The following is a 16,925-nucleotide window of genomic DNA, read 5'->3' as shown; positions in this document are numbered from 1 at the left end:
CACAGAAGACTTGAGGTTTGAGGGTGCAGTATATAAACGCAAGTGGTATGCTTGTGTGCAGTTTTTTGGACAGAGAATTCCTAGGGGCTTGTGACTCACTAACCAAAACATTTAGGAATCATTGCTTTGGAATTTAGAGCCAGGAATAGCATCCTGTGGGGATGGCTCTCCAGGCAGACGCTGAGGATGCTGGAACATTATTATGGTAGCTGCCTGCTGAGTTTTGATGATAGAAATCTAAAGGTCACTTAGTGGTCAACATGACCTAATTATGAGACTCAAATGTTATGGACCAGATAGAAATATCATGCATTCTTATCAGTTACAAAATAATGTATACCCTTTCCAGACATGCAAATGCTAATTCTCAGGGGATATATGACTGTATAAAGCAGTCTCAGGAAGCTTACTGTCATAAGACACAGACACGGGGATGATGTGGGAGGGGGAGGGGAAAGAATCAGAGACCTCAGTAGAAATCTCATTTAAAGAACTTGGATGTGAGGAGAGATGGTGAGTGTGAATTCTTGGCCACACGTAAGATGGACATCTTATATGGACCAGGATTCAAGGCTAAAATAAAATAAAATTTATGATATGAAAGAAACATAGACAGCAGAGATGGCTACTTCATAGACTGGGCAGAATTGGACAAAAGGTGCGCCTCCTGTTTATGGAGTCTTTTCCAGGTTTCCTTTGCAACTTTCTTTGTTAGCTCAGGAAGTGCAATGGCTTGCTTCTTTGACTACGTACATTTTTGGCTTTTCTTATCATCTGAAAGTGTAGTTGTCTGCTTCCCATCACACTGCCACTTCAGACTCCTGTCAGCTCCCTGCCTCAGCAGGAGGGAGCAGAGTCCAAGAGAGGAAAGAAGGAGTATGTGGAGACTCAGGAGAAAATGGAGATGTTTATGAAAACAAAGACACTGAGTAGGTGGGAAACGAGGAGATCCTAGCTAGGGGAAGAAATTAACCTCTTCTACAAGAGTCTAAGATTGGTAGAGAGATAAGAGCTACGGAGCATCTTCTTTTGTTGTTGGCTGATCTTTTTTCTGCTGGTTAGGAAGTAAGTTTATCTGCAGAGATGTGGTACTTCAAGTGGTTGCTATGGGGGAAGAATAAGAAGACCAGCCAGAGCATGAAGCCTCAGGCAGTATGAGGGTACAGTGTCACCTGTCTTTGCAGACAGACACTTACCTGCAATTGTGCTCCATATCCGAGGTCAGAGAAGTCCGAGAAGAGTAGGGTTGGCCGAGGTTGGAGAAATCCAGATGGACGTGATGGAGAAAGAAGGGAAAAGCAAATCAAGATGAGAACCACAGAGATGTCAAGGTGATGGGGAAAAATATAGACAAGAGAACAATAGTTGGGAGATCTTGGAAGGATCAAGGAACTAGACATCCTGGGAGGATCAAAAAGCAGGTAGAAAATTCAAGAGAGAAGAGAAAAGGGAGAGAGAAAAAATGGTGAGAAAGGGGGGTCAGGCAGTGTAAGATTTTGGAGGTGAGACTATAAAGTGAAAGTGCTTTAATTAGCTTTACTGCCAAATAAAATCAAGAACTCAAGCTAAAGCAACTACATGGAAAATTGCATCTGACAGCACATTAAAGATGGATCAGGGTAAGAAAAATCCAGCGTGGCAGAGATGATGGAAAGGAATGAACTGAAGACACAGTTTACAAAAACTCCCTGGCAAATGGTAAAGTGGTATACACAGGAGCCATCATGATGTGGGAGGTAATTGTAGGAAACTTTTAATTAAGTTCTAGGTCTATTGAATTCCAGAAACTAGACACACACTCAAGTAGAAACAACCAAAATTGTAAGCAACCAAAACTTTTAGGTATAGGTTTAGATGAAAGCTCAGACCTAAAGGGGTGCTGATTTAAGGATATGAAGTTAGTAAAGGGTGTCACATAAGTAAGAACCAGCCAAGATGAAGCTGGAGGAAGCAGAAAACAAGTTAGCAAAAGAGACATCAAGAGAATTTTCCTGCAGCCAGGAAAGGTAAGCAGAAGACAGTTCTAAGGGGAGAGGGAGAGACTTTCTCCAGGGAGGGAGCTACAGTGTGATATGAAGCCAAGAGCAAGACAACTGTACGAGCTCCGATGGCCTGATGACCTTGGATAGAATCCTGCTAGTGGAAGAGTTTGAGAATAAAGTCAAGTTCAGGGGATTCAGGGAACAGAGAAAGGTATAGTCTTCAATTCATGTGACTGAGAAACAGGGACAGTGAGAGCATATAAGGAGGTTACCTGCCTGTATCTTAAGGGACACCTACAGTAGAGCATGATTTCTACCATGCAATAGCTTTCAATGAAGGAACCAAGTAGAACTTCTCCTCTTTTTCTTATTTTTTTAATAGGTACTGGGATCGAACTCACGACTGCCTGCTTGCAAGGCAGGTGCTTATGCCGCTGACCTAAATCCCCAGCCCCTCCTTTCCTTATTTTTACAGGTGAAATGCAGAGACCAAGATTTTCATTCGGGAACCTTCGGTGGCATCCTTAATGAACCAATGTCTGACTTGATTGCTCTTCTTGGTAAGACCTTATTTTATTTCCCTTTTAAAGCATCAAGGAATCTCCTTTGGTTTCTGAACCAGTTCTGAAGAAGTATATAACATAAGAAAAGCCATATTCTTAGCTTTTCCTCCCCTTGGCAGGATATTCTCTATAATTAAGCCTATGCTACTTGTCACATGTCCAAATGGATATGGCTATACACAAGGCTATACACATCTGGCTATACACAAGGATGAGAGTGTAGAGACCCAAAGGATTCAAGAGAGGAAGATGTCCTTGAGTCTCTCTCTGAGGCTTCTGGAATATGGGGTGATATTTCCAAGCTGCTTTTATATGACTGGCATGACATTTTGACTGCAGATAAATAACTAAAATGATGAACCAAAGGGAAAGCCTAAGTGCTGCTGGGAGAGAGGCACTCAGCACTCTTGAAGCAGCCTCTGGTGTCATACCTTAGCCGAAGCCCTTCATCAGCCTGACTCAGCACACAGGGGCTGTGCGTCTTAGCACGTGGGACAAGTGATTAGGCCTTGTCCTTGCTCTTTCACAGACCAGCTGCACGATATTGGACAAGTTTCTTGCCTAGTTCTCGGTTTTCTCATCTGCAAAGAGCCATAGTCACACACTTAATTTTTTAAGTATGGTTTTGCGGATCCCAGATGATACATGTGGCACATTTACTACAGTGACTTGACACAGTATGTTTGTTGATGACTAATGGTCTACTAACCTAAGAAAGCAGCTCTTGCTTATCAAGTAGTCCAGCAATGGCTTCATTTTTAAGGTTGATGTGGCCTTGGCACAGAAATGCCACATGTTTGCTGATTGCACCCAACATCAAACCCCTGCTGCTAGCCTTCCCTGTGGAGACTGATGTGTGCAAATGAGTTTTTTTCAGGTAGCAAATATGTCCAGGCTTGGTCCACTTGATATCTTTTTGCTGCATGTTCAGGGTGCTAAGCAAGCTTAAATTTCCTGAGTCTCACTTTCAGAAGCTCCTACACTGCTGGTAGGAACATTGGCAATTTTATATCTATCCTTTGTGTTCTTTTAACAATGGATTTCATAAGTTAAGTAAGCTTCAGGCTCCATAATACCTCAGTTTCCCTCATCTGAAATTTATGGTTAAAATTTAAAATGTCTGGATACATTCTATACAAATTTTATTTTGTGCCTTTTTGCACATATTGCCAAAAAGTACGCACCTGTCCCTTTGGCCTTGGTAGTCCCACACAGGGTGTGATCAGGCCATATGGCCAAGTGTTGGGTGTGTGAGAGTCCACTCAAGGACTTCAGCATCACCTCGAGTTGCAAAAGTTCCTCCTTTATTCCTCAAATTGAATAGTGAAATAAACCTGTATTTCTGTCATTCATCTGTCTCCCTACTAATATTCTATGGCCTAGTTTTCCTAAAATATAACTTTTGGTGAGTAAATCCCATACTTGACAATTTCAGACCGAGTACAACATGGTATTTTCCTTGAAAGAGTTTAAAATAGTCCACAGAAGAATTCAGATGCATGCAACCTAATTTTGGGCAGGTGGCATGCTTGATTTTCTATTTTACTAGAATGAATTTTCTGTTTCCCAGAAACTGCATCATCAAGTCTTTAGTAATATATTTTAAGTTGCTCCTCCAGAATCATGGCCACATAACATTCAGACCATGTGACTTTAGTCCAGCATAGAATATTTCATTTAGCTTCACACATGCATATTGTTTTTCTAAGGAAAATTTAGATTGGATGGTGAATGGAATTAAAAACACGTGGTTTTTTTTTATGCTTTTAGTTTTTGATACAAATCAAATAGACCATGACAAAGTAATTTCTGGATTGTGTTCTCTGTGGTTTTCACGCTTTGTACTAAATCAGAGGGACATAGGGTTGAATCTTAGGGCCAATTAGACAAGCAGGAATTTTGCTTGCTGACATGCTGGGCTGAGGTACAGATCTCTGGCAGCATGTTGACCCTTATGTCTCTCTCAGGGCCACTGCTGATCACAGTGTCAAGGGGGGAGCTGGCTATGCTATCCTCTTCTGCTGGCCAGCACGTAGTATGGATTCATCAGGCCAAGAATCCAGGTCTCCTAGCCTCTGATCTTCAGGGTGCCCATGATCCTGATGAGAGCCATGATTACTAAAAGCAACAAATGCTCATTGAACATAAACTACCAAAAGCAAAGAGTGAACTCCATGGGGGCACAAAGCAAAATCACAAAAGTCCCCTGTCTCTGAGGAGGCTTAACACTCAGTGGGAAAGGCAGGATATGGGAGAGGGATAGTAATATTCATGTTCACAAGTAGATCTCTTGCCTTTTGAGTTTCCCTTTTGCAGACTTTTGACTCTGAATTTCCTAAAAGCCACTATGCAGGAAAGATGGTTGATCCAGGGGCATTTTTATAAGTAAGTACTACCTAGTGTTCTTGAAAATGTTAAAAGCCCAAGGCACACCTGGGAATCAGAATTATACTTCCCACGAGCATCTTCAAGGCAGCAGTCTGCCTCCCATTCATTACTCAGGATGGTGGAGGTGGCTGCAAAATTTGCATCATGCTCTGAGGAGCATGATTTTAAGTGGAAGGGGAGCAGAATGGGAGGGTATGGACTCTTAAAATGAGGCTGAGAACTGAGGCCTGGGATGTTTGCAGGTCACAGGCAGTGAGTGGGTGCTGGGAAAGGCTGTTCTGCTCAAATCCTAGACTAATTTGCCAAGGATGTCTGGTCACCGCCATCCTCACCACTGGCAACATACAGCCACACCAACTAACATGGCAGAGTACTGTTCTGGTTCATAAAATGAACAGAAGCACCCTAACCCTGGAGGCACCTTTCCTTTGGCATTTGTAGTACTCTAATCTAATTGTCGAAAATACCCTAAAGTCTTGCCAAGTTGTACAAAAATTTTGACCACAAAGATGGTGCCATTGTGTTCACTTGGTCCACTAGGCGCCATTGTAGATCTACGTGGTCTCACTGGCTTCCCATGGCTCCTCTGTGCTCCTGCACTTGATACTTCTCTCCAATCACTGGTGACTCTTCTTCAGGGCTCTTCTCCCTGACCTCCACACACTCCTTGATATTGCACATTCTGGTTGCATTGTGAGCAGGGCTTGTGTGTCTTACACATTTTTGTAGCTCGGTCTTTACACAGGAGACTGCTGGTGGGAGTTTAGGGAAAGATTCAGTGATTACATTATTAGTAGTGTTTTTATGATTCCAGTGAAAATGAGAGAAGAAAATTGATGATAGTTCTAGTCCTTTTGTATCAATTTATGCTTGTATCTGATGGGCTTAAATCATTTATTTAATAAATCACAATACAGTTCAAGGAATTCTGTAACTCACACTAAGAGCACCATGGCCTACACTACTGTTCCTTTAATGTGGTCACAGAAGGAATAGAAAGTCTGGAGGAACCACTGTGGGAACATTCGAGGGACTGAAGGAAGAGCTGGCCCAGAAACAGAACAGGGGTACCTTCTTCTCTCCACACTCTGCTGCCTTGACACAATTCAAGCCTTAAACTTAGATTGTTCACGACTATTCTCAAAGTGCTGGGAAGCCTGTTACATATCACACTCCCACAATCCCTGTGGATTTTGTTAGGGTATTTTGTGAATTAGAGTCAAGGAACCTATTGATCTGCTCACATGGTATCAAACTTGTTACCTTGTGTTCAGAGATGGTTTCCTCACTGTGGAAGGAGGGGTCAGCTGGTGTGTCTTCACATCCCAGCATTCACCGAGCACCTAGGAAAGAGTAGGCATGCAGTAACTGGCCATTATGAGTCAGTGCCTAGCATCTTCAAGACTTGCTTGGTAGTTGTTGACATTAATCCAAAGATCTTAGAGTGTTTCACAGTAATGTTCCTTCTCTGACAGTGTCAAATTCTAATCGTACTAACACTATGGTACACTATTTATGAAGGGTTTTTACTTGAATAAAGTGTACTTAGGTGGATTGAGAATTCATTTTCTGACTTGATTTTGTATCATTTTTATCAACTCCTTTCCAGTTCTATTTATCTTTGATAAATGTGTTTACTAAACCTCAGCATCAGCTTCTTTATAGATATTTGTTGATGTTTTTCTCCACTCTGATTCTAAAACACTTTCATAAAGAGAAGACTACTATACATATTCACACACTACAAAAGACTCTGGAATCATGGTAGGTTACACCTTAAGGATATACCTCTGATTAAAAGCTGAGAACTATATTATTAAGAGGAGAATATAAAGGAGATAGAGAAGTGATGGAAATCTTGTGTTTCTCCTGTGTGTATACCTATATATTTTAAGTGTTTTGTAATTAGATCAATACTTTCTAATTTAGGATAAAATGAAAAAAAGAGCTTTATAAAAAAAGGTAGAGTTCAGAACATGAACATTATGAAGGTTATCACATTTGATAAAGTTTATTGTAGATTCACTGTGTTTCAAGGCCTGTATGTCACCAGGCCTGGGTGTCTGATTTGCAGGGTGTCTGATTCAGGATAAGTCCACCTGTCAAACAGCTCCTTCCCCTGATAAACATCTCTTGGGTGGAGTTGTGGCCAATGGCTGTGGCCAGGGAAACCACCAGTAGTCATGAGGCCCGTTGTATCCAGAAGAGCCATCACTTGGTCCTGGTCCAGGGCCACAGCCTCAGCATGCTTGTAATTTCTATCTTGTTTTGTTTTCTGTGTGCATTTTTTTAGGTAGCCTGGTGGATTCATCAGGTCACATATTGATACCCGGAATCTATGACCAAGTGGCTCCTATTACTGAGGAGGAAAAAACAATGTATGAAGCTATTGATCTAGACCTTGAGCAGTATCGGAACAGCAATCAGGTTGAGAAATTTCTGTTTGATACAAAGGTATGGCCATAAACTAATGGCTAGTCTGAAAGGAAGGATAACAAATCACATTTTCCTAATGACTAATGAGCACCAGGTGATGCTAACCCATGCATTTTAGAAACAAGAGAAAACATTAGGCAGATTTTAATTTTCATACCACGTTTCTAGTCTAGATCTGTTTCTAGGGTCCAGTAATGTCAGAGCCATGCTTTTCCAAGCCAGGTTATTAATTTACATCCCATGCCAGCCTGCCGCCAAAAAGCAAAGTTTGACTATTGAAGATTTGGGAAAGTTTGAAAGTGTTTCAGCTCCAAGAGCACTTACTGTTCAATTTTCCAGGGTGTGCCAAGAGCCTCAGAGGCAAACCTATTAAGTTACCAGATGGTTTCCTGTGTGTACTAAGGAAATTCAGAACCCAAAGCATTTATTACCGGAAATTTTAACCTTTTGTTTGTTTGTTTGTTTGTTTCCTTTTAAAAATACTTGCCTGCTCACATACTTGGTAGCTATGGATGACTTCTGGGGGGACTATAAAAAGAATCCAAAATCATGTTAAAAAGAAGAGGCAGGATTCATTGTTTTAAAGTGTATTTCTTTTCTCAGAGTAAGTCTATGATGGCTACAAGAAGAAACTGGATAAAACGTGGCAAGTTCTTTGAGATCTTCTGAACAAGAAAAATATGGTGCACAAGTCATTGTTGAAATGATCATGGATAGAAATTTATAACTGAAGTCAAAATTTTCAGTCTATTAATGTCAAACTATTAATACCTGGGCAAAAGGGAAGTGGGCAGAGAGGTCTGGGCAGAAAAGGCCACATAAGGAGACAAGTGTGTGCTCTGAGGAAATGGTCCACCCCGTAGTGACAGTGCAGGCACCTCTAAGTTAGGTGCTTATTTGCGTGTCATGAGTGACTTTGAGGTGCATAGATGCTAGAGATATAAGTGATCTAATTCAGCTGTGTATTAACTAGATCTTCTTTGGATGATTTTGTTTTTATTTAGGAGGAAATTCTAATGCACCTATGGAGGTACCCATCTCTTTCTATCCATGGAATTGAAGGTGCATTTGATGAGCCTGGAATTAAAACAGTCATACCTGGCCGGGTTGCAGGGAAATTTTCGATTCGTCTAGTCCCTCACATGAATGTATCTGTGGTGGAAGGACAGGTAACAACTGCTCAGTGTCACTCAGCAGCACCAATTGCGAGTCTCTCACATCATGGTATGGCAAGCAACTCAGTTATCACTGAAGTAACCTTTTATGCTCAACACAAAAGAACTGGAACAAATGTGAAGAAGCCCCTGCCAGTCTTGCTCAGGGAAAACCTTTTCCTCAACTACATGCAGTTACTATAGTTAGATATATAATTATTTGTAGCTGTAGTGATGGGAAATTTTTTAAAAAATTAGTAACAATAAAGGTGAAATGGTTTTTATGTATAGCTAGAATAGGTACCTGCCTATTCTTGGAGGGAGCCACAAAATCTTAGGTACAGTTACTTGTTTTTCATGATGTCTGAAATCAACACTTTGAAAACCATTTTAATCGTGTGTAATCCTGTGTCTAAATTATCAACTCAGCATCAGTTCACCTCAAGCTAGTGTAACAGAAGGTAGTTTCTTGGATAAATGAGTTAAGGAATTCTCATTATCCTGTTCTCTGATCTCGTTGGCACTAACTGCATTCTAAAGAAGCCTCCCCCGCCCTTCCTTTTCTCCTTCTGCGTGTAGTGTCCCTTTCTCTCACAACATATGCCTTCCAGGAGGGCAGGGCCTTTTTTTTGCCCTTCTTCACAGCTGTCTCCCTTGCACCTAGAAGTCTCTGACACATGACAGGTGTTAATAAATATTTGCTAAGGAATAAAAGGAAGAAATATTTCAAAGATTTCCTAGGAGGATTTCTACAGCAGCCACTGGCAAGGGACTGGAGAAGAGAGAGATGTTAAAGTATCTTCACAGATGGGCTTGAGAAGGCTCCTGGTTTTTTTTTGAAATGTCCCAAATGCTTAATGTTCCCAAAGTATTCATTGGGGTATTAATAAATCCAAAATCAGAACTTTCTAATTGAGATATTGTGTTACATCTCACAATTTTTGGGAAACATTACTGTAACACAGTATTTAGCAGACACTGTTATACGGCTGGAGTGGGGACAGGATTGGGGATTGCAGGTCACAGGGAGAGGAGGAGCAACAGCAAGTGTTCCCCACGGGGTGCAGCCCAGGGCCTCTGTTCTTAGTGCTAAAAATCCCACTCACTGTATCAGGCCCTCTGGTGAAATGAAGGGAAAGTCACAGCATTCCAATTTTTTGAAGTAAATACTTTGTTTGAGTTCTTGATGAAACACTGCTTGGGAGAATAAACTGCAATCTCTTATTGTCAAAAATGTTGTCTTGTAGGTAAAGCAGCATCTTGAAGATGTATTCTCCCAAAGAAATAGTTCCAATAAGATGACTGTTTCTATGGTAGTAGGAATTCAGCCATGGATTACAAATATTAATGATACTCAGTATCTTGCAGCAAAAAAAGCCATCAGAACAGGTAGGACCTTAGGGTATTTTCATGGTCCGGTTTACCGTGTGGGACCAATGGGTGCATCAGCAGACAGCCCTCTACCTCTCCTTCTTCTTTTGCAGTGCTGAGGACTGAACCTAAGCCCCGCACAGCAAGCCTTCTCTCTTTTTAATTTTTAAACAGGGTCTTGCAAGTGGATTAGGCTTGAATTTACAATCTTCCTGCCTCAGCCTCCCAGAGTACTGGGACTATAGGTGTGTGCAGATATGCCTAGCTCATCAGATCAGACACTTTTAAAATTCAAATATCAACTCTTCTCTTTATCTAAGGTATATTATTGAGTGTACTCACTATGTAAAAGATTATTTTTGCTCCCTATATTATGTAATCCTCCCAAAAATCTCTTCTCTTTTACAGAGCAGGAAATTAAGGGTTTAAGGATATGTAGTCATTTGATGAAAATCACTCAGGTATTAAGTGACAAAGCCAGAGCACAAATTCTAGTCCAGAGACCTGAATTTGGGGGAAATTGAGGAACTAGAAAAACATCAAAACCTCCTGATGTAAAACTCAAGGAAATGTTGGTGAGCAGACCAAAACATCATTTTACAAGGGAAATCCTTTAGTGCTAGAAATGGAGAAGCCAGTCTAGTGGGGTGAGCAAGTGGGACACTGGCTGCCCAGCAGAAATCCGCTGTCCTTGTTATAAAGAGGCTGTGCTGTAACGGCCTTGGGCCAGCATAAGGCGGGGAATTGAAAATGAGACCTACTACAAAAACAGCTGTGTGTGTGTGTGTGCACACGCGTGTGCGCCTGCTGCACACACACAGATGTAGCTTCACCATCTTTACCTGTGCTTTGGATGAACACAAAGTCACCTCTGAGAATTTTTAACCATGGACCCATCATCACATGGAGTTGAGTGTTTAATTTGTACTATGGGACTGGCCTACTTCTTCCCAAACCTAAAGTTGTACTGCCTGGCTGATGCATACAACAAACTGCCCTGCAGGGACACAGCCCAGGTCACCATGTGATATTTCCACAGAAGGGCTTCCTAGAGATGAGCTCACTATAAAAGATCATAGAACACGCTAGAAGCCCAATGCCAGCTGTCCAACTCTACAACCAATGATCTTTTCATAAAGTCACAGTGGTTCCCCAAAGGCAGTATGATTTTGTTTGGAATTTGTTCAGTGGCTCCTACTTTAATTCTATGATTTAAAAATCCTGGACTGGACAGGTGATGTGCTTGGCAGAGGGCATGTGTGTGGGCACTAGCTGTCAGAGCAGAAATAGGGACTATTCAGTCTCTATGGCTTCTGTTGCAGGATAGATACCCTGCCAACGATAGCAAACTGAGGGCTCCCCCAAGCCCAGAGTGTTGCAGTATCCCCAAAAGCTAGATGGGAAGCCACTGGCACGTGTTTACATATCCCTTCAGCCTTATGTTACAGATAGGGTCTGTAGCTACCCTGCTAATAAGGGCTGAGCGAGAACCGGAAGGGCAGACTGTCTCCAGTGGGGTTATCTCCTTACGGACAAAGATACGAAAAATTAGAGAAGTCCAAGGCTGAGTTAGATTTCTCTACATCCATTGTTTCTGTTACCCTAAATTTTAGCAGATTTTTCACCAGTAAAATTTGAGAGTGAAGAGAAGAGGGAAAAGAGTTAGGAAAGCAGATGTAATACCGACTAAAGTGAGATGTGTGTTTGAAATGTCAAGGATAATAGCTATTAAAAGACAGAATGCGGAGGACATTTTTTTACTGTACCGTGTGTACACTAGTGTAGCTAACAAACTCTATCACCTTTGTTCACATTTATATCTTGCCTTGTGAATAAAGAAGAGATGCTATGTTTTCTTTTATTATTTTGTTTTTTCATTTCCACACCATCACTTGTTCTCTGACCTAGAAGGTTTGAGTGCATCTGTGTCTCCATTAGAATGCAGGACAGTAGTTAGAACTATTTCATGGCATGCTTTCAGAGGTAGAAGACACATTGTGCTGTTCGAGGGACAGTGAGGACAGCTATTTGTTTTCAGCAAAATGCAATACTTCCATAGTATTTAATTCACAATGAAAATGAAAATAGGCATATAGTTTTGTGTCTTCCCAAAAGTGCATAGCCTCTTTCAATCATGAGAAAACATCAGACCAAATTGAGGAAAATTTTACAAAACAATCAACCAGTACTTTTTAAGAAACCAAAGGTCAAGAAAGACAAGAAAATACTGAGCAAATCTTCCAGATTAGAAGACTGTAAAACTGGGTGAAGTGGCACACGCCTGTCATCCCAGTATCCAGGATGTTGAGGCAGGACAATTGCCATGTGTTTGAGGATAATCTGGGCTGCACTGTCAGTTCAAAGGCCAGCCTGAACTACACAGTGAGACCCTGTTTCAAAAAACAAAAGCAAAAGCTAGAAAAGACTGAGAAACAATAATAATATGCAGCAAGGGATTCCAAAATGGATTCTGAAATAGAAAAAGGATGAGTTAAAGTCTAATAAACTGTGGCAAGTAGTTAATAACATGTACCAATTCTTGATCATTGTACAATAGTTACATATGTTAATGCCTTGGAAAGTGGAGTCTGGGATATATGGGAATGATATCTGTTCTATATTTGTAACTCTGAATTCAAAAAATAAAAACTCTTAAGAAATTTTAAACATAGGTAGTTATAAAGAAGACATCTATTGGTTTGTTCCCAACTGTATTTTCATTTCTAAATATAAATTACATAATATAAAGAATCTTACTGCAGGCACTAAACCTAATGGGAAAAAAAAGAGAGAGAAAGCAAACACACCATTTGAGATCAGTAGGAGTTAGTCTTGTCAATATTTATTCCAATAATCTCTTTGCTTTTTGTTTCAGTGTTTGGAACAGAACCTGATATGATCCAAGATGGATCAAGTATTCCTATCGCCAAAATATTCCAAGACATTATCCAAAAGAGTGTGATGATGCTTCCACTGGGGGCTGTTGATGATGGAGAGCACTCTCAGAATGAGAAGATCAATAGGTCAGCACATCTTGTGCCGCTGGGCCTCCCTTCACAGGCCTGAGGTTCCATGTAGTCAGGTTCAGGTCCTCTTCTGGCATACCAGCATACCGAATGCCAGACTGCATACCAGAACGTTTGGTTTAAGCAGCAGAGATTTATTTTCTCATAGTGGTGCAGACTAGGAAGTCCCAGGTCAAGGTGCTCGCTGACTTGGTCCCTGGAGAGGGCTCTCTTTCTGTCTCTTAGATTGCCACCTTCTCCCAGTGTCCTACATGGCAAGGTGGAGGAAGTGGAGAGGGGTGTGAGACGCATGTCAGCCAGAAATCAGCTGGTGATTCTTCCTCCCCTGTAAGGACATCAGGTCTACGGAACCAAGCTCACTCTTCTGATTTTATTTAACTTTATAGTTGTCTCAAAGGCCTTACTTCCAAATAGTCTCTTTGGGAGTGACTTGCATGTATGAATATTAGGAGACATGACATTCTGTCTACCACAAGGGACATTTAGTTATGTTTGATACACACATTACTGGCAGGTTATACAAATATTAAGCCTCACAGAGCAGTGATAAAGCATGAGTTTGACTCTGATATCTGTCATGTCAATGATATAAAACCAAAGAAAATGGTCTTTTTGGAGTTTGAATACAGGACACATTACTATCTTTTTTCTTTTCAGATGTTTATTAGCACTTCTGCGGCACATAATAGCTACATTCATTATGAGGAGTTGGCACATGTACAGAGCATATCTTAATTTTCTTACCTCCTCCTCCTTTTCCCATCCCTCCACCTCTTAATTCCTCCTATCTTAATAATAATGCTATTTCCCCCACGGAATTTACCAAGTGCCTTTTATCCTGGGATCTCAGAAGTGTGTTACGTACTGTAGATTGAATTTATAAGATCAGCTCTTCTTATCTATATGGTAGACCTTTCCATTTTCATTTGAAAATTGTAACAAAGTTTTTGTTTGTTTTCCCTTGTTAGGTTGAACTACATAGAGGGGTCCAAATTATTTGCTGCCTTTTTCTTGGAGATAGCTAACCTGCACTCGTGACAAATAACAGGAACCTTTCAGACTGATACAACCCACTGACAGATTCCGTTTCACCGTGCCCTCAGACAGATGGCATCGAAATATTCAGAGAACGTTGCTCAACTAAAGAATGTTTTCATCTCATTTAAAATGTCTTGGGACATTTGGACCAATAATAAAACATTTTAAAGGCACAAACATTGGAAATGATTGAACATCCTCTACTGCTCACTTTCCTAAAGTCATAGCTACCTTCTGTGTGATTCCTTGAATCTTGTGCAGTAATCTCAGGATTGAATTCAGTCTAGTCTTAAGTTCACAGAGGTGGCCCTTCACCTTGCAATTTCATGATTATAACTCTTCTGGTTTTTGTTCTAGTTCCTGAAATGATACAAAATCATTTCATCCAGTGAATTACATCACCTTTACTTTTGCTATGCTTTCCTTGTATCTTGTTAATAAAAATGTTGGTCTCCACATTGACTATTTATAAACGAGTTACTAAGGCACGGGGTTATATTAACCTTCTACCTTTCTTTCATTTATTATTCTTGCTTCTTGAAAAGTTCTGAAGCTAAAATAATCTATATCCATAATCCATACCCTTAACCAGTTGGGATTCTTTGTATAAAGATGAGATTTTATTTTTATTCCAAGCTTCTTACCTTTGCCATGACTGATGCTACCTGATCAGTTTCCCTGCTTCCTGTTCCTCCCATTTCATCAGTAAAGGGTCTCTGTCCTTCTCCCCACCTCTCTCCTGTCCTCTCCCTGCCTTTCCCTTCTGCACAAGGAAATCCAACAAAGAATCAATGTTTATAGAATTTCTCTCATTGGAATTTTACTTAATGACTACATCTAAACTACTCAAAGCTTTTAATAGCATCAATTTTAGTTAGAGGACTAATCAAGCCTGACATCAGTAACACACTCTAAATTTAAAGCCATCAGCTAATGCTGCACTCATTAATCATTTTAGGTAACCATCTTGTTTGGCTTGATTGGGTGTGATGGTGTAAACACACACACACACACACACACACACACAGAATCGTTTTTCTATAGTTGAAAGTATGTAAATAAAACAGTTCAATCTCTATGTAAACTCTTATTTAAATCACATTAATGGAAAAAAATTAAGCATTTATTAAAATGTTTCTTTTATGATTCCAAATAAAAACAAAGCATAACACATTTGCCTTCAAGTTTTAAAACTTTCTCTGTTGGTTCGTGAAATGTACTTTTTATTTTATCTTAAGAGCAGAATATTTACTGAGAGAAAGAAAGCTTCTGAGGAACAGAAGGCATCCCAAGTGGGTTGCCAAAAATTGTTTTTTCTAGGGACTTTTATGGATCAAAACCACGAGTAAGATAGGTCCAAGATGGGGAAAACATACAAGGTGGGCACAAGGTGGGACAGAACCATCGTTACCCAGTAAGATTAATTGCTCAGGTAAAATTGATTAAATTGGGAACCAATGGGGAAGTGAATCACGGAATAAGTGGGCATGGTTAAAGATCAGTGACTCTTCCTATAGGACATTGGGATGGTGACTCCTGGCTGATAGAGAACTACTTAGAATATCAGTATTTGGAGAGTGGTTGCATTTGTTTTGTCTTTTGTTTTGACATCTGGCTCACAGCAGGAGGTGTTTGTCTCCTCTAAGGTCACAAGTCATTTGGTTCTCTGCCTGACTGCTTAAAATATTTGACTAATCAGCTGCCTATAACATTCCCTCCTTTGAAGTAATTTGAACTGCCATGAATGGATAATGTGCAATGTCTGGCTTCTTCAGGCCGAAGTGGGCTGTAGTAGTTAAATGATAGCCAGGATACTCTGCGGAGGTTGTATCTAAAGGTCCTCAGTTGATACCAGGCATTTTTATCTTGGGTAAGTCTAGGGGAGACAAAGACAAAGAAACAAGTATGCATGGGCTAACTAATAGAATTATTAGGATAATTATGAGGACAGGTGCGAAAGATTTCCATCATATGGAAGATAAGGGTAAGGTCCAGGGAATTTTATCGAGTTTGACATGTCACTGATTGATTTGTCATCTGACATCTCGAGCAGTTATTAAGATATTAGCAGAAGAATCAGGAATGCTGATTAGTTTTTAGTTTTTACAGTTGCTTAAGTACCTCCTGTGCTGCTGTTAGACCGTCTAATGCCATCTTATTTTGGAGGATGCCCTGTCTCATTAATTTTTTCTTTTGTTTAGGAGAGAGAGACCAGCTACGGTATCACTTAAGGCCTGCTGAGTACAGTTAGTTAAGGCCTCAACATATGTCATAGAACTTTTTTTCTGGACAAGATCTGATGGATTCTAGTAAAAGGAATTTAGCATATTTATTATTGGTGTCATCTCCATGAAATGCTTTGGGGTCTGACACCTTTTAGGCAACAACCTTAATCAAAGCATGTATAATCAAAGTATGTATACAAAGGCATGTATAATTAAAGCATGAGCATTAGAGCTAACAGTAAGTTTAGAAACTATTTCTAAATTACAGGAATTGTAACCTACTGGCTCTTAGGTCCTTTTATTGATAGAGTCTGACATTTTGTCATAAATTCCTCTAGCTTTAGTTATAATTATCCCTAAATTTTTGATAATGCATCACAATCAGATTAATACATTATTTTCACAAATGAAAAACTCTCTTAAGTTTTTATACATGAAAAACAATATGTACTGTATTTGTAAAACCAGTCTCATTTATAAAAACCAGTAATCGTTTTGATTAGTTGGCAACATGGATATATATTTCAGCATTTAAATATGATAAAATCTCTCCAGAATTGGAGTCAGGCTTTTAGGCATAACTGAAAGTAATCAATGAAGAGAAAGTTATCCCAATTACAGTCTAAGCAACATATATTTTGGTGCGTTTACTGAGCTACAATGCCTGGAAGGAAGAACAGAGTTGAAAAGGACACAGAGATGTGCCAATGTCCAGCAATAGGTTGGTTTTTACCTCTTGTCA

The 16,925-nt window shown here is 40.1% G+C and overlaps 1 protein-coding gene across 1 annotated transcript in view; it reads left to right on the top strand.

The window, feature by feature from the left end:
• The window catches only part of Cndp1 (carnosine dipeptidase 1), a 51,217-nt gene extending 36,086 nt beyond the window's left edge, over nucleotides 1-15,131 (top strand). Inside the window, exons 7-12 of the mRNA XM_003466504.5 lie at nucleotides 2,458-2,542; nucleotides 7,227-7,387; nucleotides 8,374-8,538; nucleotides 9,771-9,912; nucleotides 12,770-12,917; nucleotides 13,889-15,131. Coding sequence (XP_003466552.2) covers nucleotides 2,458-2,542; nucleotides 7,227-7,387; nucleotides 8,374-8,538; nucleotides 9,771-9,912; nucleotides 12,770-12,917; nucleotides 13,889-13,958 — 771 coding nt within the window. The 3' untranslated portion in view covers nucleotides 13,959-15,131. The remainder of the gene's footprint in view (nucleotides 1-2,457; nucleotides 2,543-7,226; nucleotides 7,388-8,373; nucleotides 8,539-9,770; nucleotides 9,913-12,769; nucleotides 12,918-13,888) is intronic.
• The last annotated feature ends 1,794 nt before the right edge of the window (nucleotides 15,132-16,925 follow it).

This window comes from Cavia porcellus, unplaced genomic scaffold, assembly GCF_034190915.1.
Source record: "Cavia porcellus strain 051 isolate PalLab524CR breed Dunkin Hartley unplaced genomic scaffold, mCavPor4.1 scaffold_20, whole genome shotgun sequence".
Taxonomy (NCBI): Eukaryota; Metazoa; Chordata; class Mammalia; order Rodentia; family Caviidae; genus Cavia; species Cavia porcellus.
Note: the sequence above shows the minus strand (reverse complement) of the source record. Positions and strands in the feature narration are given on the sequence as shown.